The 25,143-nt window shown below is 44.4% G+C and overlaps 1 protein-coding gene across 2 annotated transcripts in view; it reads right to left on the bottom strand.

Annotated features, from left to right (window-relative positions):
• LOC139280756 (solute carrier family 13 member 4-like) overlaps window positions 1-25,143 on the bottom strand; it is a 124,549-nt gene that overhangs the window by 71,366 nt on the left and 28,040 nt on the right. For both annotated transcript variants that reach the window (XM_070900429.1, XM_070900428.1), the window contains exon 2: window positions 23,096-23,227. In XM_070900429.1, the coding sequence (XP_070756530.1) occupies window positions 23,096-23,227 (132 nt within the window). The remainder of the gene's footprint in view (window positions 1-23,095; window positions 23,228-25,143) is intronic.

Consider the following 25,143-nt stretch of genomic DNA (forward strand, 5'->3'; position numbering starts at 1 on the left):
AGAAACTACATAGAGTGTTTTCTCCTTGCAGATGATTGGTTGTCTCCTTCTGGAGACTGAAAAGTGTTAGATAAAGCTGGCTGTGGAGCAAATTGTCCACAGTTTCCAAGCTCCTTTGGGCCAAATTACTTTTTTTGTTCTGCAACTTATGTTCGTAAACTACTTTCTTCCCCCACAGATTTGAATGGAACCCCCTGCTCCATGCAAAGCTGTAATTCTCGCAATCAACATGGGCATGTGAACATGTCATTTCCATTGCTCTTCCAATCAGTCCTGTAATATTTTTGTTATTGTGAAACCAAGGTAAAGAGCAAAGTGCCACAATGCAGGACAAAGGAGAGTGGGAGAAAAGATGAGATAAGTAAGATCAGGTAACAGCAAGTTTGGGTTTTAAAAACTGTAGATTAAACAATTAAAGGAAGACCAAGGGAGGTAAGAAGTTCCGTTATTAATAGGCCCAGTTAGTGGAAGCCTATTGGCCAGATTTTGCAATAAAAATAATGGTGTGGCTAACAGCGCTTAACGTTATAATGAAGTAAATCAGACAGCAATTTCCAGCGTCCGCACATACACAGTTAAACACAGAAATCTGGAAGTTGCTGGAAATTAGAGATACCTTGCTGCTTCACAGGGTGTGCTGTTGCAGTCCTCTCCAATAGACGCAGCACTGAAATTAATGTAATGGCATGAACTTGGGGTACTTGCCCATAGTTACGCACTAAAGATGGCGTAAAAAGTTAGGGTTGATGCATTCAGGAATAAGTGAGTTTTTAACAGCATGAATGATATTTACTGCTGAACAACCTCTGTGGCCCTGAAAAAATAATTTTACAATTGTGGAGTCTCATTCCCTCAGAAGATAATTAATGTTGGAGATTTAAAAGAAAATAAAAATGTATTTTTTTTAACTTTTTCTGTCTGTCTCTTTTATCTCTCTCTGCTAATCCCATCTGTATTTCCCAATCTTTATTTTGCTTTCTGTACATGATTTTTAAGTCTAATTTATATTACCTGATTTAGATGTTGTGTGGCTCACTGAGGATTCTTCAACCTGATTGGTTGAAGAGCCTCGCTGTAACTTTGCCTGCTCACATTGCACTGGATGCTTGATTAGACCAAATCTCCCTCCGCTCTCAAGCCCAGCAAGAAATTTGTGGGCAGCTATCAGTGAGACGAATGGCGAGTGCCGTTCCTTCGCCGCTGACCGCAAAATCTGAGTCTGTCTGATTTCAATGGACTCCTCGACGTCTATAAACATGTCACCCTGATCTTCCTACGCCTAGGTCTGTAACTGTCTGACATGTACTCATCACACTTAGATGTATATAGATGCGCTCATGTTTCAGTTTCCAAGTACATGGAGAAAGCTGCTAGCTATTGTAAGTGTCCAGGGCTGGCAGGAGTCTCTGTCTGCTCCCAAAGTACCACTTTCACTGCAGCGCCTGAGCAGTAGAAAGTCCCAGCTTCTCTCTTAAAGATCTTAAACAATTCAATGGACAAGCCCTACCCTTTGTATGAATCCCTCTTTACTAAGAAGCAAGCTCATCTCTTACATAAAATGTTCATATACTGAGAGGACAGAGCCCACAGCTCCCGATCAGAGAAAGCCCATTTCTCACACAGATCCCTCTCCTATAAGCACCAGGCTCATCCCTCACACCGATCCTCCTGTTACAAGAGAAGTAAGCAAAACCACTCTCACAGATCTGTCCCTGCCTCTCAGGGGCAACCCACCCCTGTATGAATCCTGTCCCCGTTCATTTTGCTAGGATGAAATCTACAATTTAAGTTTAGTGATCCCTTTCATATTGAAATGTTCTATTCATTTTCTGTGTACAGGTTGCAAGTGGGAGAAATGTCTTAACACTAGATTGAGAGATTGTGCTATGGGCTAGACTTTCCATTCTTGTGCAGATCGCCCAAAAATGGGCGTTATTTCCAGCAATAGCATTTATTATGGGTTTTGAGATCGCCGGATTATCGCCCATTTTCAAACCCCCTAGTTTCCACTTTATAAAATGGGCATTAGCGAGAGCGATGTGAAATGGGCGTTAGCAGTATTTTTTTTTTCTTCTGTCGTCAAATGTTGGCGTCCATATCAACGCCATAGCAACGGTCTTTTCCCGCGTTTTAAGAGGTCCGGGGTCATCAATACATGCTCAGAAGAGGAGAGAGAGAGCAGAGAGAAAGAGAAAGCTTATGTGGGTTTGTTGTGTAGGTGTTTGTGGTTTGTTTGGCGATTGTGGGAGTTTGGAAGGATTTTTATGAGGAGTACTCATTACAAATAGCACGATTTAGTTCTGTGAGACAGAAATATTGGCAAAAAAATGGAAGGCATGAAGGAGGCGAGAGATTACGATGTGGAGGTGGAGGAGGCTGGTGAGGGCAGTGAGGTTGGAGAGGAAGTGGAGATGGGAGGTCGAAAAAAAGTGAGGAGTTTCTTGGACAAGGCAAATGCTGCCCTCCTGCAGGAGGTGGAGCCACGTTGCGGTCAATTGACCTGCGGTGGGCGTGGGAAGCCTACACCGAAGGTTTATCAGAAGATTTGGGCCGAAATCGCGGAGGTGGTCTCGTCGGTGATGCACGAGGTGCGTGAGGGCAACCAGCACCGAGTCGAGCTGATGATCCAGCAGCGGCGTCTGCGGTGGATCATGCTTCTGATATTGAGGAGTCCTGAATATCACCCGTTGAGCTGCAGGTTGTCCTCTCCACTGAGGACAGTGAGGAGTTGGAGGAGCCCGCAGCAACAACCTCAAGATCAAGCACACCTATTACATCTAGTGCTCCTGCAGCCATGTCCTCCTCCACTGTGGAGGTAGCGGGCCCAAGCACTTTGCCACAGGGCACCCCAAGTGTCTCCATGCTGGCGCCGACCCCACGGAGGTTGGTTCGATGCAGCAGGACTGCTCCACGATTGGCAGATCTCAGCGGGAACATGGTACATTTGTCCAGGAGGAGTGTTGACATAGATCAGCAGATCCTCCAGACAATGGGGGGCATATCCCAACAGCTGGCCACAGTATCCGCGACCATGACGGAGAACATGCTGCAGATGGCGGTGGCCCTGGAGGTGATAGCCAGGAACACTGGTGCCAGAGGGCTACCAGTGTTCCCGGAATGCGGCACTGAACCCCAAGGTGCCGCGCCCCCATTGCCAATGACACGAGAGCCAGGAGGAAATGCTTGCTTCTAGCTCAGAGGACGTTTCCTCCTCGGGAACGTCCTCTCCAGCATCTGGCCAAACAACGGATCTGCCGTCACCCCCACCCCGCACCCCCCCCCCCCCAATGAAGTAGCGCCTGAGGAGCACTCCGGCAAGGCAGCTTGGAGTCGGGAAGGGAAGGGGAAGGGGTAGAGGTAGGGAGGGGAAGAAGGAAAATGAGGTGCATGGCCGCAGGAGTTGGAATTCTAACAGTATTGTTGTTGTTGCTAGACAATGAATGTTGAAAGGCTTAGGGAAAGGAGGGAGGGGGAGGGGGGTACGTTGTTGTATTTGCATTTGTGTTAGTTGTGTTATTAGTATTATTGGAAATGTTACTAATGTTATCGATATTATGTATGTTATAAATTTGTTGTGGGGTGGGGTGAGGTGTTTTTTAGAGTAATAATAATGAATTAATACATTTTTTCATTTAACATAACATTGTTGTGCATTTTCTCAGATAGCTGTAATGTTAAACACTGGTGATTCCTTAACATGAAAGGGGATAATTAAACGTATCTTGAATCAAGTTTAACTTTAACTGTCGCCAAGGTAATGCACATCATTCATGTATGAGCTGCAGACACAACAGTCTTGCACCTTTGTAAATACCACCAACATTATTTCAAGCAAAGCCCTCATTTATAAGCTGCTGACATAAGAGTCTTGCAGCTATGTAACCACCACGGGCCCTTTCCTGCGGTCTACAGGGGGTCGGGGGCATGGTTTCATCATCAGCCTGATTGTCTGCCCCGGGGTCATCGTCCACCGCCTCATCCTCCTCTTCCTCTCTCCCCTGAGGTGGACCGGCAGTCCCTTCTGTCAGTTCTTGTCCCCTCCTGATAACCAAGTTGTGCAGCATGCAGCACACCACCACGAATTGAGCTACCTGCTCAGGGTGGTATTGTACCTCACCTCCTGAGTGGTTCAGGCACCTAAAGCACTGCTTAAGCACTCCAATTGTCTTTTCGACGATATTGCGTGTGGCTATGTGGCTTTTGTTGTATTGCTTCTCGGCTTCTGTCTGGGTCTTACGCAGGGGCGTCATCAGCCAGGTGGCGAGGCCATATCCTTTGTCACCAAGCATCCAGCATTGACCTTGTGGCTGACTGGAAAACATGTCAGATACAGCGCTCTCACGCATTGATGCTGCCCGGAAATTTGGCATTTACTGCCATTATAACTTGCTTGTGGTCAACAACGAGTTGCACATTCAGGGAGTGGAATCCCTTTCAGTTCCGAAAAACCTCTGCATCCTGAAAAGGTGCCTGCATGCTGATGTACGTACAGTCTATTGCTCCCTGCACCTTGGGGAAGTTTGCTATTCTGGAGAATCCTAGAGCCCTCTCAGTCTGTGCCTGCCTGGTCATAGGGAAGCTGTTAAAGTCTATCCCGCATGCGTAAAGGACTTCAGTGACCTGTCGAATGCAGCAATGTGTGGCATGCTGAGATATAGCGCAAATGTCGCCAGCTGAGGCCTGAAAGGAACCCGATGCATAGGACAGTGCAGTCATGATGGTGCTGGAAAGCTGCAGATCTCCCCTAATAAGCTGGCATATCTCACTGATGACCTCTTTCCAGAAGCGCAGTCTCCTAAGGCACATGTTATCAGACAAGTTCAGGTACGACCGCTTCTCCCTGTAAATGCATCGGGTATAAGTTCTCGTTCTCCTCAGCAGTCTGCCACCTCTTTGATTGGGCACAAAATGCTCCTCAATATACCTTCTCCCTTCGCTAGTCTGCAGCATGTGCGTAGTCATCAAGACAGGCTGAAAACTTACAGGCCCCATTACAATAACAATCAGTATTATACCTATTGTTCACAAACAATACATTTACCTGCTAAAACAAATAAAATAAATTCAATTAATTCACAGTATGATAAGATGTTTGTTCATATTTTCAAATCACCTTAAAATAACCAGATTACATCAAAACCCCCCAGAAGTTGAAGCAGCCTTTTATATGAAAAGTCCATGATTTACAAAATGGCATCCATACCACTGGGTTAAGGTCAGGTGAGTGCAGCTTTTTTTCAGTGTTTTTTTTCGGCAAGCGATATTTTTGGCGATATGTGAGCGAGATGCCGAAAGTAACGTTTGGCGATATTATGGGCATTAGTTTTTTCTATTCTGACCTTTACGGCAAAAAAAATGGGCAGGCGGTATTATTATTTCTCGGAATTAACTAAATGCCGAAAGTAACACTAGACGATAAGGAAGCGATAAATGGATGCTAGTTTCCATTTTTTTGCAAAATGGGCGATATCTGGGCATTATACCTCATCTCAGCATTAAAATGTACGTTAAGTAGATGGTAGCAATGCAAAACTCATGGAAAGTCTAGCCCTATATCTTTTAGCATGTCACTTCTGGATTTCTTCATTTACAAGTTCATGGTTTGCAAACAATTTTATAGCAAATGTGAAACACCATGGAAAGAAAAGTTATTACTATATTCCAGCATTGTAACATGAGATGGGCTACATTACATCAACAAGATGAAAACTTATTACATGCACTAGAGATAAAAAATAAGATTTAACAAATGAGTGGTGATATAAATATCATTATTCCTTTCTACTTTTTCCTCATGTTCTCCCCATCGCTCCTGAATGTGATGTCTTATACTGGAATACAGTTCCACAAATGGCAGTAATTCTCCAGAACTTCACACAAGCGACTGTTCCTCTTGTGCTAGCCTAGATAGAGAACTTGGACAGACTGTGGGAGACAAATCACAACTGAGCCCAACCCAGTCCTCACCTGTTGCTGCCAGGCACACAGGAGTTCCCTGTGCAAGAACTCTCCCTATTCCACGGATTATATTTTACCCTGCTGCTGCTCCGGCTTCAGGAGCATGAATCCAGTCTAAGTATCTTCACTCCTGAGGCAATTATAACTCACCCATGATTTTGTTTAATGTGTTATTTGTTACATCACATCATCCACCAGCCAGCAATCTATTCTCTCTATCCTGACAGATGTGACCTTAGATATATAATAATGGAAAAAAGTAAAGAAAAAGAAAAGAGAAATATATATAGTGCCTTTCACAATCTCAGGACATCCTAAAGCAATGTGATAATGACCAGATATTCTTTTTTAGTGATGTTGGTTGAAGGATAAATAATGGCCAGGACACCGGGGATATCTCCCCTGCTCTTCTTCAAAATACTGCCATGGGATCCTGAGAGGGCAGTCAGGTCCTCGATTTTCCATCTCATCCAAAAGACGGCACCTCGGATAGTGCAGCACTCCCTCAGTATTGCACTGGAGTGCCAGCCTAGAAAGCAGAGTTTGCTTCTTTCACAGTGTGCTGCAGTGCACCTTTAAGACCAATGCTTTCCCAGTTGATATGATTTTGTTTTGCTAATTCTGCTTTGACGAACACTTGTCAAGCTTCCTGATCGCACAGAACAAAGGGCACGCCAGTAACACATGTTTTAAATGCTGCTTATGTAACTGGGCCTCAGCTGCTGCTTCACTTCTAGAAAGCTGGCATGATGCCCATTCCAAGACACTGACATCACAGAACACAATGTGTGCAGTCTGGCATCAGATTGGTGCTTGCCTCACACTAAACGACTGAGCGTTTCAACAGCTGAAATAAGGATGGGAGACTGCTTCCCTAAAGAGGGGCTGCTGTTTGGTAAACCATTTTGTGTCGATTTTAAACGGTCATTAAGGTAACTTCAGCTTCTGCCATAGTGTAGCCCGTTGATAATTATGCAGTAATACAGCAGGTTAACACTAAGTCTGCACGACAGCTCTGTGCCAAAGCAATTATACCCTTTGAAAATTATTGTATGTATCTCCTCACACAGTGGGTTAGCAAACCACCAGTTAATTAAGATCAAATTTAGGTGGTCAGAACTGGGACTCATTAGGAAAGATGGATGATGGTGGGTAGAATTGAATGTGAACTATGACTGAAGAATTATTCCAAAGAAAGAAACAGGGGCTAATTAATTTTAAAATATTCAGATCTGACTTGCTGATTCTGCCATATTTATGGATGCTAGAGGCAGTAATATCCAGTATCCAGTTCTATCACTGCCCATTTCTAGGATGAAACCTTCCTACTACCTGAAGTAAGAATGTTTCCTGGAAGCCAAGATCTTCAAAAGCAAAAGAGGCAAAGTTTCCTCTCCTCTGGTTACAATTTCTCATATCTGTTAAAAATGATCAGTCATTTTATTTCTGCCTGACGCTGATGTAACTCCATATTGGTCATGAGTGGGTGAGCTTAGTAAATGTGCTGTGAAAAGTAGATAAATGAGCACCTACAAACAGGCATTGCCCTGATAGCTGAGTGTGTACATGCACTGCCTGATATGGCACAAAGTATAGAAATGAGGGGGTCACAGGTTCAATATTGGTTTGCGCCGAGTTATTTGATTTCAATCTGGCAATAATGGAGGCGTTAAAATTGGCCTCAGAACCCCTAGACCAGGGAAGGGAAAATCAACCAGGCTGCTAGTTCCTCTTGATTATCTAGTCATGATTCCTCTAAAGTGCACAAATGTCAAATAATGGCAGAATTCAGCTCAATGACATTGTCCCCATTGCCAAATAGCCTGCCAACACTGTCTAGGCTGAGCATGAAGGATGGCTACTTGGGCAAAAAATCAGAGGACTGCAGACAACTCCATAGTCATGTCCCAGGAGAAAACTGGGAGGAAAAAAGGAGAAATAAAAGAGGCCGGGTCTGATTATTGGTTTTATGTGAGACAGTTCTTTATAACCAGAGGTATCATGAGAAAGCAGATGTAAGGGATTAAGCATAAAACATCAACACTCTCCTTTAAGTAGCATGTCCAAGAATGCTACTACTGTTAATTACAATGTAGACTTCAACCCTTGCTTCACATTGCAGACACTGCCAGGCTTTTGACGCCTTAAGGAACTCAGACACCAATCTGGAAACCTAGGAAGGCAGATTGGAAATGACTGAGTCAGGCCATCTAAAAAAAGCTGAGCTTCATTTTTGCCCCTCTTCTAACACAATACTGTGTGAAAACACAGCGTCAGTTTCCACATGTACGCTGATGACACCCAGTTCTATCTCACCACTATCTCTCGACTCCTCCACGGTCTCTAAATTGTCAAACAGTTTGTCCGACATCCAGTACTGGATGAGCAGAAATATCCTACAACTAAAGATTGTTTGTCTTTGGTACCCGCTACAACCTCCATTGCCTAGCCATCGACTCTATCCCCCATCAGGCAACTGTCTGAGGCTGAACTAGCCTGTTTGTAATCTTGGGTCATTTTTGACCCCAAGATGAGCTTCCGACCATATATCCAAGCCGTCACTAAGAACATCTATTTCCACCTCTGCAACATCGTCTGACTCTGCCCTGCCTCAGCTCATCTGCTGCTGAAACTCTCAACCATGCCTCGAGCCATGAATATTCCAAGGCAATCCTGGCTGGCTTCTCATATTCTGTCCTCCATAAACTTGGTCATCCAAAACTCTGCTGTCCATGTCCTAACTCACACCGTCCCGTTCACCTATCACCCCTATGCTCGCTGAGCGACATTGGCTCCCGGTTAAGCAATGCCTTGATTTTGCATTATGGGTTTCTCTGGCCTTCTAAGGACCTCACAGACATTCTTTCGATACCAAAGTTTAAAATCTGCTGCCCAAACAATTGTAGGTGTGGTGTCCCCTTTAAACTGCTCCGGGCCTTAAATCCTCAGCACCATGCTAGTTCCCAATTGCCAAGCGACAACCACCCAATGAGTGGCATCTCTAACACTGGGAGCTCGCAATCATTTTGGAACTAGGCTGGCTCTGGAAACTACAATAGCCATACATTGTGCATCAGCACTTTTTCTCAGCAAAAGTTTCAGATCAGGCCATTTGTCTGAGAGATAGGCCAGGAGGCACAAGCGCTTCCTCCCAGACCCCCCAAGCTCCCCCACCATCAGCCTGGCCCTCCCCAGGGTCGGGGATCAGATTCCCCCCCCCCCCAGGGCTTGGACCCCTCCCCACCCCACCCAACATCCTAGGCCCAGTTACCTGTTGCTGAGGCCTCCTTCTCCGAGCTCCACGCACAAATGGAAGCCAGCCTGTCAATCAGGCTGACTTGAGCGGTGAAGCCACTCCTGACTTCGCACACCCGCTGTGGAGCTAAAGCACCACAGCGGGCCCAGAAACCCGACCTTCCGGGTTTTATGCCATCTCCCAGGTGCCCCTGCAGTGTGCGGTGAGACCCAGGAAAATCCAGCCCATTGGGTTAACAGCAATTAAAAATATTCCTAGCCCCTCAGAACCAGGTGCTCACACAGCATTAGGCAGCGGAAAATTGGCTCACGGTTTGAAACTGTTTGGTATTAAAACATAATTCACACTTAATATTGAGCTCATTATAGTTTGATTTAAACAAATTTAATTTAAATTGAATAACCTAGACTAGTTTATTAACTGGATTAATAAAACTATAAATAACCGATTGAATAGAGACTTTTATAAACTAAGTAAATAAAACCAGGTTGACGTCAGCACAAGGGGAAAGAGCTGGTTGATGAGTAGTTGGTGAGTGTTTTTTTTAGACTGCTTCATTTTATTTTCTGTTAGGTGAGTTAATCTAATAGAGGCATGGCAGGGCACCTCAGACCCATGAAATACACATCCTGCATCATGTGGGGACTCCAGGATGCTACCTGTGTCCTGGACAACCACGGGTGCAGGAAGTGTCATCAGCTGGAGGAGCTTGAGCTCCGAGTTTGGGAGCTTGAGCAGCAGCTGGCGTCATTGCAGTCCATCCGCGAGGCTGAGTGTTTCGTGGTCACCCGCAGCTCAAGAGTGCAAGCAGAGAGGGACTGGGTGACTGACAGACAGACAAAAAAGTACAGGCAGGTATTTCAGGAGACCCCTGAGGGCATCTTGCTCTCTAACCAGTTTTCAGTTTTGATAGGGGAGAGGGTTCCCCAGAAGAGTGCAGCCAGATCCAAGATCATAGCACCAGGAGTGGCTCAGCTGTACAGGGGGGGAGGAGAAAGGTCAAGTGAGCGATAGTTGTAGCAGGTTCTATAGTCAGGGGAGCAGGCAGGCTTTTCTGTGGGTGCAGTCATGATTCCAGGATAGTATGTTGCCTCCCTGGTGCCAGGGTCAAGGACATCACGGAGCGACTGCAAAATATTCTGAAGGGGGAGGGTGAACAGGCACAGATTGTGGTCCATATTGGTGCCAATGACATGGGTAGAAAGAAGGATGAGATCTTGCAGGCAGATTTTAGGGAGTTAGGGAAGAGATTAAGGAGCAGGGCCTCAAAGGTAGTAATCTCTGGATTATTCCCAGTGCCAAGCACCAGTGAGTACAGAAATAGGAGGATAGAGCAGATGAATGCGCAGCTGGAGAGATGGTGCAGGAGGAAGGGTGCCGCAGAGAGTTGTTGATCCAGTTCATTGGATATATTCAAGAGGGAGTTAGATATTGCCCTTATGGCTAAGGGGATCAAGGGGTATGGAGAGAAAGCAGGAAAGGGGTACCGAGGGAATGATCAGCCATGATCTTATTGACTGGTGGTGCAGGTTCGAAGTGCCGAATGGCCTACTCCTGCACCTATTTTCTAGGTTTCTATGTTTAGATTCTTGAGGCATTGGGACCAGTTCTGGGAGAGGTGGGACCTGTACAAGCCAGACAGGTTGCACCTCAACAGGGCCGGGATCAATATCCTCGCGAGGGGGTTTGCTCGTGGTGTTGGGGAGTGTAATGTATGCACCTGTGAGTATGCTCACAGGTTGGTTGAGCTGTTGAGTTGTGAGTGGCTTAGTCAGTCAAGTGATATTCACAAGACTCAATAAAATCCCAGCCAGTTAGATTCAGGGAGTCCATGTTGAGGCAGGTGGTTGTAAGCCAGGTGGATGAACTGGTAATGTGTAATGTGATTGTTAAACCTTTGCTAATAAATCAACTAGTTCTTAATAGCAATGTGTTGCTATGAATTCTTAAGCAAAGAACCCATGAAGCAAATACATTACAGGGAGGGTTTAAACTAGCTTGGCAGGGGGTTGGGAAGCTGAGCATAGATTCAGAAAGGAGAAAAGCAGAGCTCGAGATGGAAGGTAGAAGAGTAGTAAGAGAGTTTGGAAGGCAAAGCAAACGAAGGTTGGAAAACAGAAAAAAAGGAGTTTGGCTGTGTTTAATGGTATATACCTAAATGCAAGGAATATAGTGAATAAGGCAGATGAGCTGAGGCCACAGATAGACATGGGGAGTATGATATCTTCGCAATTACTGAGACATGGCTTAAAGAGGGGCAGGAATGGCAGCTCAACGTTCCTGGTTACAGGGTTTTCAGACGAAATAGAGAGGGAGTTATAAAAGGAGGGTGGTGGCAATATTGGTTAAAGAAACAATTACAGCTGTGAGAAAGGATGATATGTTAGAAGGATCATCAAATGTGGCTACATGGGTTGAACTAAAGAACAAAAAAGGGGCAATCACACTGCTGGGAGTGTCCTATAGACCCCCAAACAATCCGAGGGAGATAGAAGAGCAAATTTGTAGGTAAATTTCTGACAAGTGCAAAAACAATAGGGCAGTAATAGTGGAGGATTTCAATTACCCTAATATTAACTGGGACACTATCTGTGTACAAGGTATAGAGAGCACAAAATTCCTAAATTGCATTCAGGAGAACTTTTTTAGCGAGTACATCGTAAGCCCAACAAGAGTGGGGGCAGTTCTTGATTTAGTTTTAGGGAATGAAGCTAGGCAGGTGGAAGGAGTATCAGACGGAAAGCATTTTTGTGGTAGTGATCATAATTCAGTTAGTTTTAGCATAGTTATGGATAAACACAAAGGTAAACAGGAGCAAAGATTCTAAATTGGGGGAAGGCCAATTTTACTAGGTTGAGAAGTGATTTAGCAAAAGTGGACTGGAAACAGCGACTTGAAGGTAAATCAGTGTCAGAGCAGTGGGAAGCATTCAAGAGGGAGATGCAAGGGTTTCAGGGTAAACATATTCCTACAAAGAAAAAGAGTAGGGTGTAGACAGGGTAAGATAAGACAACAAAAGGGAAGCTTGTATCAGACATCGAGAGCTCAATACTGCAGAAAGCCTCGAAGAGTACAGAAAGTATCGGGGTGAAATCAAAAAGGAAATTAGGAAAGCAAAGAGAGGGCATGGAAAAATACTGGCAAGTAGAATCATATGAAACCCAAAGATGTTTTATAATTACATAAAGTATAAGAGGATATCTAAGGAAAGAATGGGGCCTATTAGGGACCAAAATGGTAACCTATGTGTAGAGGCGGAGGATGTGGTTAAGGTACTAAATAAATACTTTGCGGCTGTCTTCACAAAAGAGGGGGACGATGCCGATGTTGAAGTTAAGGAGGAAGAGAGTGAACTATTGGATGGGATAAACATAGTAGGAGAGGAAGTATTAAGGGGTTTAGCATCTTTCAAAGTAGATAAATCGCCAGGACCAAATGAAATATATCCTAGGCAATTAAAAGAAGCAAGGGAGGAGGTTCTGACCATCATTTTCTAATGCTCCCTGGCTACAGGAGTGGTGCCAGAGGACTGGAGAACTGCGAACATTGAACCATTGTTTAAAAAGGAATCAAGGGGTAAACCAAATAATTACAGGCCAGTTAGTTTAACCTCGGTGGTGGGCAAATTAGTGGAATCAATTCTGAGGGACAGTATAAACCTTCATTTAGAAAGACACAGATTAATCAAGGACAGTCGGCATGGATTTGTTATGGGATGGACATGTCTGATGAATTTGATTAAATTCTTTGAGGAGTTAACAAGGAGGGTCGATGAGGGTAGTGCATTTGATGTAGTCGACATGGATTTTAACAAGGCTTTTGACAAGGTCCCACATGGCAAGCTGATCAAAAAGGTAAAAGCCCATAGGATCCAAGGGAAAGTGGCAACTTGGATCCAAACTTGGCTCAGTGGCAGGAAGCAATGGGTAATGGTTGACGGGTGTTCTTGCGACTGGAAGACTGTTTCCAATGGGGTTCCACAGGGCTCAATCCTCATTCCCTTGCTTTTTATAGTATATATTAATGATTTAGACTTAAACGTAGGGGGCATGATAAACAAGTTTACAGATGATACACAAATTGGCCGTGTGGTTGACAGTGAAGAGGAAAGCTTTAGACTGCAAGAATAGATCGATTGACTGGTCAGTTGGGCAGAAAAGTGGCAAATGGAATTCAATTTGGAGAAGTGTGAGGTAATGCATTTGGAGAGGTGCAACAAGGCAAGGGAATACACAATAAATGGGAGGATACTGAGAGGTGTGGAGGAACAGAGGGACTTTGGAGTGTATGTCCACAGATCCTTAAAGGTAGCAGGACAGGTCGATAAGTTAAAAAGGCATACAGAATGTTTTCCTTCATTAGCCAAGGCATAGAACATAAGAGCAGGGAAGTTATGCTCGAACTGTATACAACACTAGTTAGACCACAGCTTGAGTACTGCCTACAGTTCTGGTCACCACATTACAGGAAAGATGTGATTGCACTAGAGAGGGTACAAATGAGATATACAAGAATGTTGCCAGGACTGGAAAATTCTAGCTTTGAGGAAAGATTGGATCGAAGGGGATTGTTTTCTTTGGAACAGAGGAGGCTGATGGGAGATTTAATTGAGGTATATAAAATTATGAGGGGCCAAGATACAGTGGATAGGAAAGACCTATTTCCCTTAGCAGAGGGGGCAATAACCAGGGGGCATAGATTTAAAGTAGTCGGTAGAAGAATTAGAGTGGAGTTGAGGAAAAAAATGTTCACTGGGGTCTGGAACTCACTGCCTAAAAGGGTGGTAGAGGTAGAAACCCTCATCACATTTAAAAAGTACTTGGAAGTGCACTTATAGCAGTGTCCTACAGGGCTATGGATCTAGTGCTGGAAGGTGGGATTAGGTTGGGTAGCTCTTTTTTGACTAGCATGGACACGATGGGCCAAAAGGCCTCCTTCTGTGTTGTAATTTTTCTATGACTCTATGTTTCTATGAAAGTTAATTATAGCAGAAATTAGCCATCTTATTTAAAAACAAAATTATATTCTGCAAATAATTTATGGAGTCACAAATATGGCAGTTGGAAGGTATTAGATGCAGATATATGGTGGAAATGACAGAAGGGCTCTAAAAATGAAGGCCTAGAAATTTGTCTCGGACAGTGGCGCAATACGGGTGGTATTGGATCGGCCGCCCATTATACACAATGCATGATATTCAGTTCCATTGCTCAGGTTTTGCCCTTAGTATATGGCACTATTATACCCAGGGGGTGGCACACTCTGAGTTGGAAGGTTGTGGGTTCAAGTCCCATTCCAGGAACATGAGAACATAAGTCCAGGTGACAATCCAGTCCAGTGCTGCACTGTAGGAGGTGCAGTCTTTCAGATGAGACGTTAAACTGAGGCCCCGTCTGCCCTCTCAAGTGAACGTAAAAGATCCCATGGCACTATTTCAAAAAAGAGCAGGGAAGTTATCCCCGGTGTCCTGGCCAATATTTATCCCTCAAACAACATAACAAAAACAGATTATCTGGTGATTATCACATTGCTGTTTGTGGGAGTTTGCTGTGCGTAAGTTGGCTGTCATGTTTCCCACATTACAGCAGTGACTGAATACGAGAGCATGGGCCTTACACTAAACATCCGTAAGACAAAGGTCCTCTACCAACCTGCCCCCGTCATACAGCACTGCTCCCCGAATATCAAAATCCACGACGAGGCCTTGGACAATGTGGATCATTTTCCATACCTTGGGAGCCTACTGTCAACAAGGACAGACATCGACGACTAAGTCCAATACCACCTTCATTGTTCCAGTGCAGCCTTCGGTCGGCTGAGGAAGGGAGTGTTTGAAGACTAGGACCTCAACTCCGGCACCAAGCTCATGGTCATACCCACCCTCCTATTTGCTTCAGAGACATGGACTATGTACAGCAGACACCTCAAAGCACTGGTGAAGTACCACCATCGCTGCCTCCGCAGGATCCTGCAAATCCATTGGCAGGATAGGCGCATCAATGTCAGCGTTCTCACGCAGGCCAGTATCTCCAGCATCGAAGCACTGACCACGCCGCAATCAGCTCCGTTGGTTGGGCCACGCCGTTCACATACACAGGTAGGCAGAGGAAACGTTTCAAGGACACTCTCAAACCTCCTTGAAAAAGTGCAATATCCCCACCGACACCTGGGAATCCCTGGCCCAAGACCGCTCAAAGTGGAGGAAAAGCATCTGGGAAAGCGCCGAACACCTCGAGTCTTTACGCTGAGAGCAAGCTGAAGCCAAGTCTAAACAGCGGAAGGAGCGCATGGCAACCCAAACACCCCACCCATCCGTTCCTTCAACCACTGTCTGCCTCACCTGTGACAGAAACTGTAGGTCCCTCTTCAGACTCATCAGTTACGAGAACTCATTTTTAGTGTGGAAACAAGTCATCCTCGACTCCGAGGGACTGCCTAAGAAGAAGACAACGGTGACTACACTTCTAAAATATTTCATTGGCTGTAAAGCACTTTGAGATGTCCAGTGGTCGTGAAAGGCGATATATAAATGCAAGTCTTTCTTTTTCTTATTTATTATTATATCACAGTCCGTAACTCACTTCTACTCAAATTAAATTCATCATATCATCGTCACACTCTACATTCATGAGCTATTTAACTTACAAAGAACTGATTGTTTCATTATCCCCGCAATACACAAACACACACACACACACACACACACACACAGCACAGCTGAGTGAACCTGTTTAATCTGATCAGGGTGAGAAGTTAACAGTTAATTTGTGATAGAGCCACAATGGTCAATGGAAACAGTAATTGCCAGATCTATATTAGTCCTGAATTTCATGTGGAGCCTATTTTGGGGCATAAATCAATCAGTATGTGCACCCAACCATTCGTGCACAGCACCATGTCTGTTTCTGGAGTCAGCCTCATCTATATAGTGTGCGCGCTCGTCTATTACTGGGTGTGAAATCGCCCGATGCGGCAGTTATTTTTTGTTCAAAGCACAACCATAGAAATGTGAAATTGGAAGGGATGTCAACAAATAGTTGTGTAAAGAGCAGGAATCAATGCTTTTCCAAAGGCTGGTGCAAGCGAGCCAGTGAATGGTGATCCTGATGTTCTGTGCATTATCAACTACACTTCAACCTCACTCTCCAGACTCCTTCGGATGGATGTTTCTGTGCACGTGCTTTGCTCATCTGGTCTTAACAGGAGTGTCTTAGACTGTGTGTCAAGAGGTATCTTACAATGTAAATGCACGTGGCAGAAGTGGCTGCAGTTTCACAAGATGTTTAAGGCACTCATCAGATGCACTAAGGTAAGAGACACTATCAGAATGATAAATATGAAGCATATATGGGATGTACAGTAACTTCATAACCAAAGTCTTAAAGTACTTTGAATGCTCCCCATGAACACCCAGGGCCCAAAATTCACCTTCCCCAAAGGGACGGCTACCGCGGAGTTTGCCGCAGTCGGGTACTTTTCCCTCCCCGAGCCATATTCAGCTCGGGGAGGATTTCAGCAGTGTTCACTTCCGCCGGAAACAGCGAGGTGAAGCCGCTGTAAAGGAAGGTGTCTAGCGGTGAGCTCGGCAGCGTGCGGACCGCTGGAAAGGGACTACCACAGCGAAATTCACTGAGGAAAAGGAAGAACTTTTCCCGGTAGTGCCCCCGCGGCATTTTTGATGCGGTGCTCGAACACGACACCGCTGGGGCCCTTTGGTAGGTAAAAAGTTTTATTACTTATTATTGTTTTTATTTCATTTTCCAGCAGGCATCCACAGTATTTATCTTTTGATATGCAGAAAACAAGCGCAGGCAGCAGAAGGAGCGTGCGGTAAACCAGTCCCACCCACCCTTTCCTTCAACCACTGTCTGTCCCACCTGTGACAGAGACTGTAATTCCCTTATTGGACTGTTCAGTCACTTAAGAACTCACTTTTAGAGTGGAAGCAAGTTTTCCTCGATTTCAAGGGACTGCCTATGATGATGATTAATTATTTTTGTTTTTATTTCATTTTCCAGCATGTGCAGTATTTATCTTTTCATATAGTTTTATTAATTATTAGTGTTTTTATTTCATTTTGCAGAATGCACAGTATTTATCTTTTCATATAGTTTTATTAATTATTAGTGTTTTTATTTCATTTTGCAGCATGCACAGTATTTATCTTTTCATGTAATTTTATTAATTGTTTTGGTTCCATTAAACCTGCTGAGTGCAGCACTTTTGTACAACTTTCAGGTCTGACTCTTTAGTGAAGTCCTGTGGGCTACAGAGATCTGCTTGGCAGGGTTCACCCTGGGGATGGGAGGAGTGTTGGGAGGGCGACACCTGGTCAGAAGCAGGGCAGCATGCAGGAGAAGGCATTACCATCAGCACTGTGTAGACAAGCAGCGGGCAAGGGAGGCAGCAGTCATGATTTGTTCATTCTGCACCAGACCAGTGTGCCTGCCATCTTCACCGGCCCGAATCAGGATTGCGGTTGGCTGCTTGGGGACAAAGGATATCCACTGTCCACTTGGCTGCTCACTCCTCTGCGGAACCCCAGGACAACGCCAGAGCATGCATACAATGATGCTCATTGTGGCACCAGGTGCATCATCGAGCAGTGCATAGGCATCCTCAAGCAGAGGTTCCGGTGCCTGGACCATTCTGGTAGCACCTTGCAGTATTCTCCTCAATGGGTCTCCATAACTATTGTGGTCAGTTGCATGGTGCACAGCCTAGCCATCATGAGGGGACAGACGCTGGAGGTCGACCCAGCAGTACCACCTGAGGAGGAGGAAGAGGAGGAGGCGCAGGAGGAGGAGGATCCCCGTCGCCTCAGAGCTAGGAGGCGCCGACCCATCGCCATCTTGGAAGGGACGGGTGCAGACTGGCCAACACCCTCCTGGGTGGGTGCGTCCTCACATATACGGAGGTCCCTGACACCCCCCCTGCAAATTCTCTCCATGAATTATGTACTGCCTGTCTACCAGGTCTCCCCACATCAGGAAACAGTATTCTTCTTCTGTCCTCCACACCGTCCATCAGTGTCTCCAGCTCCATATCAGTGAACCTGTTGGCTCTCCTTGCACCTCTTACACTTTCCAACCTCCTTCCCCCCTCAGGGCCTTGCTGCAAACCCTGTCCTTTAAAAAGGCCAGAGAGCAGCTGACTCATTAGAAACCCTTACCTGCATGCTGAATTTCTCAGTGGTGATAACGCTCAAATTAAGACAGCCACACTGCTGAAAATCCACTTTGGAAGGGTTCATTAGCGGTAAAACCCATTTGTTCACTTTTGGAGCTGAATATGGGGTAGCCCAGCCATGAGAAAATGTTGGTGCTAATGGCCACAAAAAGGTGAGGAAAGCACCAGCTTTCCAGCGGTACTGAATTTCGGGCCCCCAGTGTGCTGCAGAGTGATCTTTGCAACGGTTCTCTTAATCTCCAAGCGCTCCTTCTCCAGCATCCATGTCATTCCCCTGGCAAATCCTTCCATTTATAGTCCATGCATTATGCCTGTTTCTGTACTCACACCCACCAATGGATGCATACAGACACATGGATATCACTGTCTATGCTCCCGATGATTTCAAATTATTGCCTGTTGGGCTATAATTGCGGAAAAAGATCATACATAACATACGTAACATATAGAAGCCACAAGCTAAGAGGTCCCCTAACCAATACCTTCTGATCTCATTTGAGAATGCTAGTACAGAGATCAAGGGCAGAGAGGCTATAAATACCAGAAGCCCAGGCACAGCTCACTAGCACCAAGCATGCACTGATGGAAAATTCCATGTTGCTCATATACATGTTCCTCTTTGCTTTTTCTAGATCTCCCACAAGAAAAGTCAGGAACCAGGGATCAAGAGCCACCTTGAACCTCACAGCACATCTATCCCAGGGGGTTTGCAAAGTGGGTTGAAGAGAGTGTCGTAGCTGATGCAATGAGTAAATTGTGGGTAGCAGTAGGTGGTGATAATAGGGGAGGAACTGGAGTCTGCTGTCTGGAGGGCCAGCATGCAATCCTCCTTAGCTGATGAGGACAAGCATCCAGACTTCAGGAGACATTAATGATTTAGACGAGGGGATTAAATGTAGTATCTCCAAATTTGCGGATGACACTAAGTTGGGTGGCAGTGTGAGCTGCGAGGAGGATGCTATGAGGCTGCAGAGCGACTTGGATAGGTTAGGTGAGTGGGCAAATGCATGGCAGATGAAGTATAATGTGGATAAATGTGAGGTTATCCACTTTGGTGGTAAAAACAGAGAGACAGACTATTATCTGAATGGTGACAGATTAGGAAAAGGGGAGGTGCAAAGAGACCTGGGTGTCATGGTACATCAGTCATTGAAGGTTGGCATGCAGGTACAGCAGGCGGTTAAGAAAGCAAATGGCATGTTGGCCTTCATAGCGAGGGGATTTGAGTACAGGGGCAGGGAGGTGTTGCTACAATTGTACAGGGCCTTGGTGAGGCCACACCTGGAGTATTGTGTACAGTTTTGGTCTCCTAACCTGAGGAAGGACATTCTTGCTATTGAGGGAGTGCAGTGAAGGTTCACCAGACTGATTCCCGGGATGGCGGGACTGACCTATCAAGAAAGACTGGATCAACTGGGCTTGTATTCACTGGAGTTCAGAAGAATGAGAGGGGACCTCATAGAAACGTTTAAAATTCTGACGGGGTTAGACAGGTTAGATGCAGGAAGAATGTTCCCAATGTTGGGGAAGTCCAGAACCAGGGGACACAGTCTAAGGATAAGGGGGAAGCCATTTAGGACTGAGATAAGGAGGAATTTCTTCACCCAGAGAGTGGTGAACCTGTGGAATTCTCTACCACAGAAAGTTGTTGAGGCCAATTCACTAAATATATTCAAAAAGGAGTTAGATGAAGTCCTTACTACTAGGGGAATCAAGGGGTATGGTGAGAAAGCAGGAATGGGGTACTGAAGTTGCATGTTCAGCCATGAACTCATTGAATGGCGGTGCAGGCTCGAAGGGCCGAATGGCCTACTCCTGCACCTATTTTCTATGTTTCTATGTCTATGTTTTTAAAAGAAGGATGCTTTCGGAACATGAAGGATTGTTGCAGTCATTGGAGAAAGTGTCAGGCCTGAAGCAGTTAACAGTTAATGTGAAGACAACCACCACCCACATCTGCACTGTTTTGATGCACAGTATCAGAATATAGCAATCCACTATGCAGCATCTAGCAACTTTAGGAACACCTGCGACGGGGTCTCATGTGGCTGAGGCCCTACAGACAAATCTTGCATTATTTATGAATGCTCCTACTACTTTCATAGAGGCTATAAGTTCCAATGTGTAACAGATTCTCTCCTCCTCCTTGTACAGGCTTAACAATCACATGCAGAAAGCTGTTGATTGGGGCTTCAACAATTTTATTGCTGCCACGGGGTCTTCTGACACACAGATCAGTGGCAATGCTGAGACTAAGCTCAGAATCAGAGGCATGCGTGGGATATGCATCAATGATGCTACTCTCAGGATGATATCACCTCGAGATCCTCCAGCTAATGATGATTGCACAAATGTGAGAAAATGGTCAGGGCTGCTCTTACAGAACTGGTGAAGACAAATTACTTGAGACAATTTTGAAGGCGTAAAATGAAGTGTTCAAGCAGTGGGTGAAACATTTGGCATGTTAAGCTCACCATGACCCCCATCTACACACCATGACCCATTCCGTCTCCAAACTTTTTACATGCCCTCCAAAAGCAAATACATCCTAGATCAATTTCTTTCCTTGGCATGAGATTTTCAGTATCACATGTAACTCAGGAACTATCATTTGACCACTCTGTGTTATCCATGTAATCCTTAGTCCAATCTCCAATCAGGCAGTCACTGCTTGGCAGAAAGATTCCTTTGAATTTCTTACCCTCCTTGCAAATTGTTAATACTTCTGTCCTCCATCGCTGTACCAAGTTAAAATGCTGTCTACATGGAAATATCCATTCCAGTCAGCATTTCCATCAGTCAATGGCAGCATTTTAAAACATGGATCGTGTCTCCTCCAAATATTTTTTTCTTAAAGGAAAAGAGTTCATTTTGCAAGTTTCTCTTCATAATTTAGGGTACTATATGTCAGAATCATCCTTACCCAAAGCTTCACCAACATATCAATGTCCTTTGAAGATAGGTTCCGCAAAATTCCACACAACATTCAAGATGTAGGCTCACCAATAATCTACACAGTTACAATAATGTAGCTTCACACTGATTGGGGATTTTCAGGGAATCATTAGCAATCACACCCAAATATATTTTCCTTTTCCACCTTTGCTAATGGACATCTCTTGGTCATGCACAGGCTTGATGTTTGTTGTTTCAATGTGCATTACGCTTCACTTGGCCACAAAATGAGGAGTCAATAGCAACTTTTATAATATTTGAAATAACCGGATCTGGGATTTGCCTACAGTCTTCAATGGCCAAGTTTGAGTTTAAGATTAATTTACCATTGTGGCACTTCCTCATTCTTCATTTTATCGCACGTTTTATCGCACACCTTCCTTTAAAGAACTATGTGACCTTTAACGCTACATGTACTAAATTTCTAACAAAGTTAACATATAGCTTTGAATTCCTCTTGTTGCTAGAACAGTTTCTTCTAATACTTTTTTTTATTATACTCAATTGACTTTTGTATAAGTTCTGCTCCTCAACACTATTCATTTGTTTGTATCTTTTAAAACATTTCAGTTTGGTCTTACATTTTATTCTCACTTTTCTGAACATCTTTATTAACCATTCTTTTGACTCTTATTTTGGAGTCTTCACTTTTCCAGCCTTTTCACTCACTTATTAAACTCACTCTTATCACTATTACAATTGTTCTGCTATTATCTGTTCATATCCCTAACTCTTCGATATATTCCACGCCCCTCATTGTAACACTATAGGATATACCCTATATCTCAGTGTAACAATGATATACCCCTCATCTCTCACTGTAACACTTTCTGATATAACCCACATCCCTCACTGTAACACTACTTGATGGATCCTAAATCCCTTACTGTAACACTGTCTCATATACCTCACATCTATCACTGTAAGATTAGAATCATCTAAACTTACAGCACAAAAGGAGGCCATTCAGGCCATCCTGCCTGAGCTGGCTCTTTGAAAGATATACTGCGCATTTCTCAACGTAACAGTCTGACATACCCACATCCCTTACTATAACATTTCTGGTATACCCCACATGCCTGGCTATAACACTGATATACCCCATTCCATTCACTATGGCACTTTCTGATACACCCCATCCCTCGTTATAACAATCTCCGATATACTTTAAATGTAAAACTTTCAGATATATCCCATTGTAACATTCTCTGACATACCTCACCCCCCTCACTGTATATGATAGACCTCAGTGCAACACTTTCTATATATTCCTCAGCATAACATTGCCTGATGTATTTTCTATTCCTCTCTGTAATATTCTCTGACATACCTCATTTCCCTTATTGTAACAATCTCTAATATACCATGACAGCCCTGCATGTGTAACTCTTTCACCTAGCCCTCAGCCAGTAATGTCTCAGATACCTCACTACCCCCATGTATCACGCTGACATGGCTCACATGCCTCACTCTGTTCATGGCTCTATCACTGACTAGGAAACTGATCAGCATAGAATCATGTTTTTCTTTCAATCACCCTACAATATGTTCTTTTTAAAGGGTGGGAATAGCTTTTTGGGGGTTCACGTGCTATTCTGATATAATCAATGGGAAACTCATTGCTACACGTGGCCTGTGATAAACTTACTTAGTTGCTTTCATTGCTACTCATTGCAAAAATGGAATGAAATATATAGATATATAAATGCATAATATATAGATTGATTCTTTTCTTACTTCACTGGCCTTCAAAACGCCAAACAATGGAAAGAGGAAGGCAGGTACCATTGCTGCTGCACCAAGCGGGACGGCCTCAGAGACCCAATACACAGCGGTGACGATCAGGACGTACGCACATTGAGCCTCTGGCTGAAAGATAGAAATAGAACATTTACTCAATGGACTATGAGCTTCATATACCCTAGGATGCAGACAAGAACAGTGCACCGAGAAATTCTGTGTACCATCAAAGCACAGTGTGCCCAGGCAATCAAACATATAAACAAAGCGTCTGGACAATATGACCAGGCAATCAAACATAAACCAAAGCGAAAGCAAAATACTGTGGATGCTGCAAATCTGAAATAAAATAGAAAATGCTGGAAACACTCGGCTGGTCAGACAGCATCTGTGAAGAGAGAAACAGAATTAATGTTTTGGGTTGATTGCCCTTCGTCAGAACTGGAAAAAGTGAGAGAATTAACCGTTTTTAGTGCAGAGACAGTGAAACGGGTAGAGGGGAGGAAAGAACAAAAGGGTAGGTCTATGGTAGAGTGGAAGACAGGAGTGATTACATGGCAAAAGAGATGCTGGTGAAAGGCAGAAGGGGAGGATAATGGGACAAGCAAAGGAGTAAAAGATAGAGGAACCGCAAATAGCAATCGCAGAACCATTACCAGCATCTGGAAAAATGGGAGCAGTGGTTATAATCTGTAAAACCAAAACATCTCGACAGCATTCGCAGCAACCAAACTCACAATCTCAGAACCTGCATAGCATGCCTAGCAGCTTAGCATAATGAGTTTCCTGAACCATATTAATGAATTTATTAAGATATCTCTGAACCACACAACTGAATTCTGGAAGAACCTGAAGGGTTAATATTGGAATTCTGGAAAAGCCAGCTACCTTTAGAAAACTGGAGCTAAGAGACTTTGGTGCTGAGACCAACCAATGGCTGACTTGGAAAGCACTGGAACCAAAAGCATCATAAACTGTTCAATAGCCAGTCTGAGATGCTGAAGATGGGATAAAGTTACTTGAGGACATAGTGTGCAGATCAACAGGGAAAACTTTTGAGAGAACATTAAAGTCAATGACATGGCTCTAGGTGTGGCTAAATTACAAAGAGCTGAAATAAAAATTGACCAAAAGATCTGGAATGTTCAGATCATGCGAAAATTGACCCTCCAGAATTTTTGGCATATGCCTATCAAAATTGTCTGACATATTGGAAGGGCCACATATGACCCAATCAACCTTTCTTAACTGGACATTGGGGTTTGAACCTGCAAAGGGGTTTATCTCAGTGAGACTTTAGATATAAAAAAAACCTATCCTTTGGCCTCCTATAAAGGGAACTGCAGGTAAGAACAGAGGAACAGGAGTAAGCCATTCAGCCCCTCGAATCTGTTCCATCATTCAATAACATCAGGTCTGATCTGTATTGTGGTGTATGTCAGGCCAGTTCAGTCAGGCCAGTAGAGAAGTACAACAGTACAACAGTAGAGCAGAGTTAATCCGTCAGAAAGGCAAAGCATAATAGAGAAGATCTTCCTGTGTCAGCACCCACGCAGGCTGGATGGCCTGGCTACAGCGAATACCAATTAGTCAGCCGAGTCAGAGAGCACATCTGTTAGGGAACCTGCGGACACTAGTACACAGACCCCGCTGAACAATTATTGAGGGCATTATTTTACAGCCTCTGGTGAACAATCATTGCGGACATTATTATACCGACCCAGCTGAAGAATCATTGGGAACAGTATTACACAGCTTTGCTGAACATTCCCCCAAGAACACTATTACAGAGAGCATTGCCCAAAAGCTTTATTACAGAGTCCTGCTTATTCACCCTGTTATATATGTAAACTTGTATTTACTCTGTACAGCCACCAGAGGGCTCATCCCCGGGAGTCCCAAGGGATCCCATAATCCCTTGGGAGCACAGGTATTTAAGGAAGCTTCACAAGTTGGAGAGGCACTCTGGAGACCTGCAATAAAAGACTACGGTCACACTTTACTTTGAGCTCACAGTGTTCAGTCTGACTCTTCTTACACAACAA

The sequence above is a fragment of the Pristiophorus japonicus genome, chromosome 15, assembly GCF_044704955.1.
Source record: "Pristiophorus japonicus isolate sPriJap1 chromosome 15, sPriJap1.hap1, whole genome shotgun sequence".
In the NCBI taxonomy this organism is placed as follows: Eukaryota; Metazoa; Chordata; class Chondrichthyes; family Pristiophoridae; genus Pristiophorus; species Pristiophorus japonicus.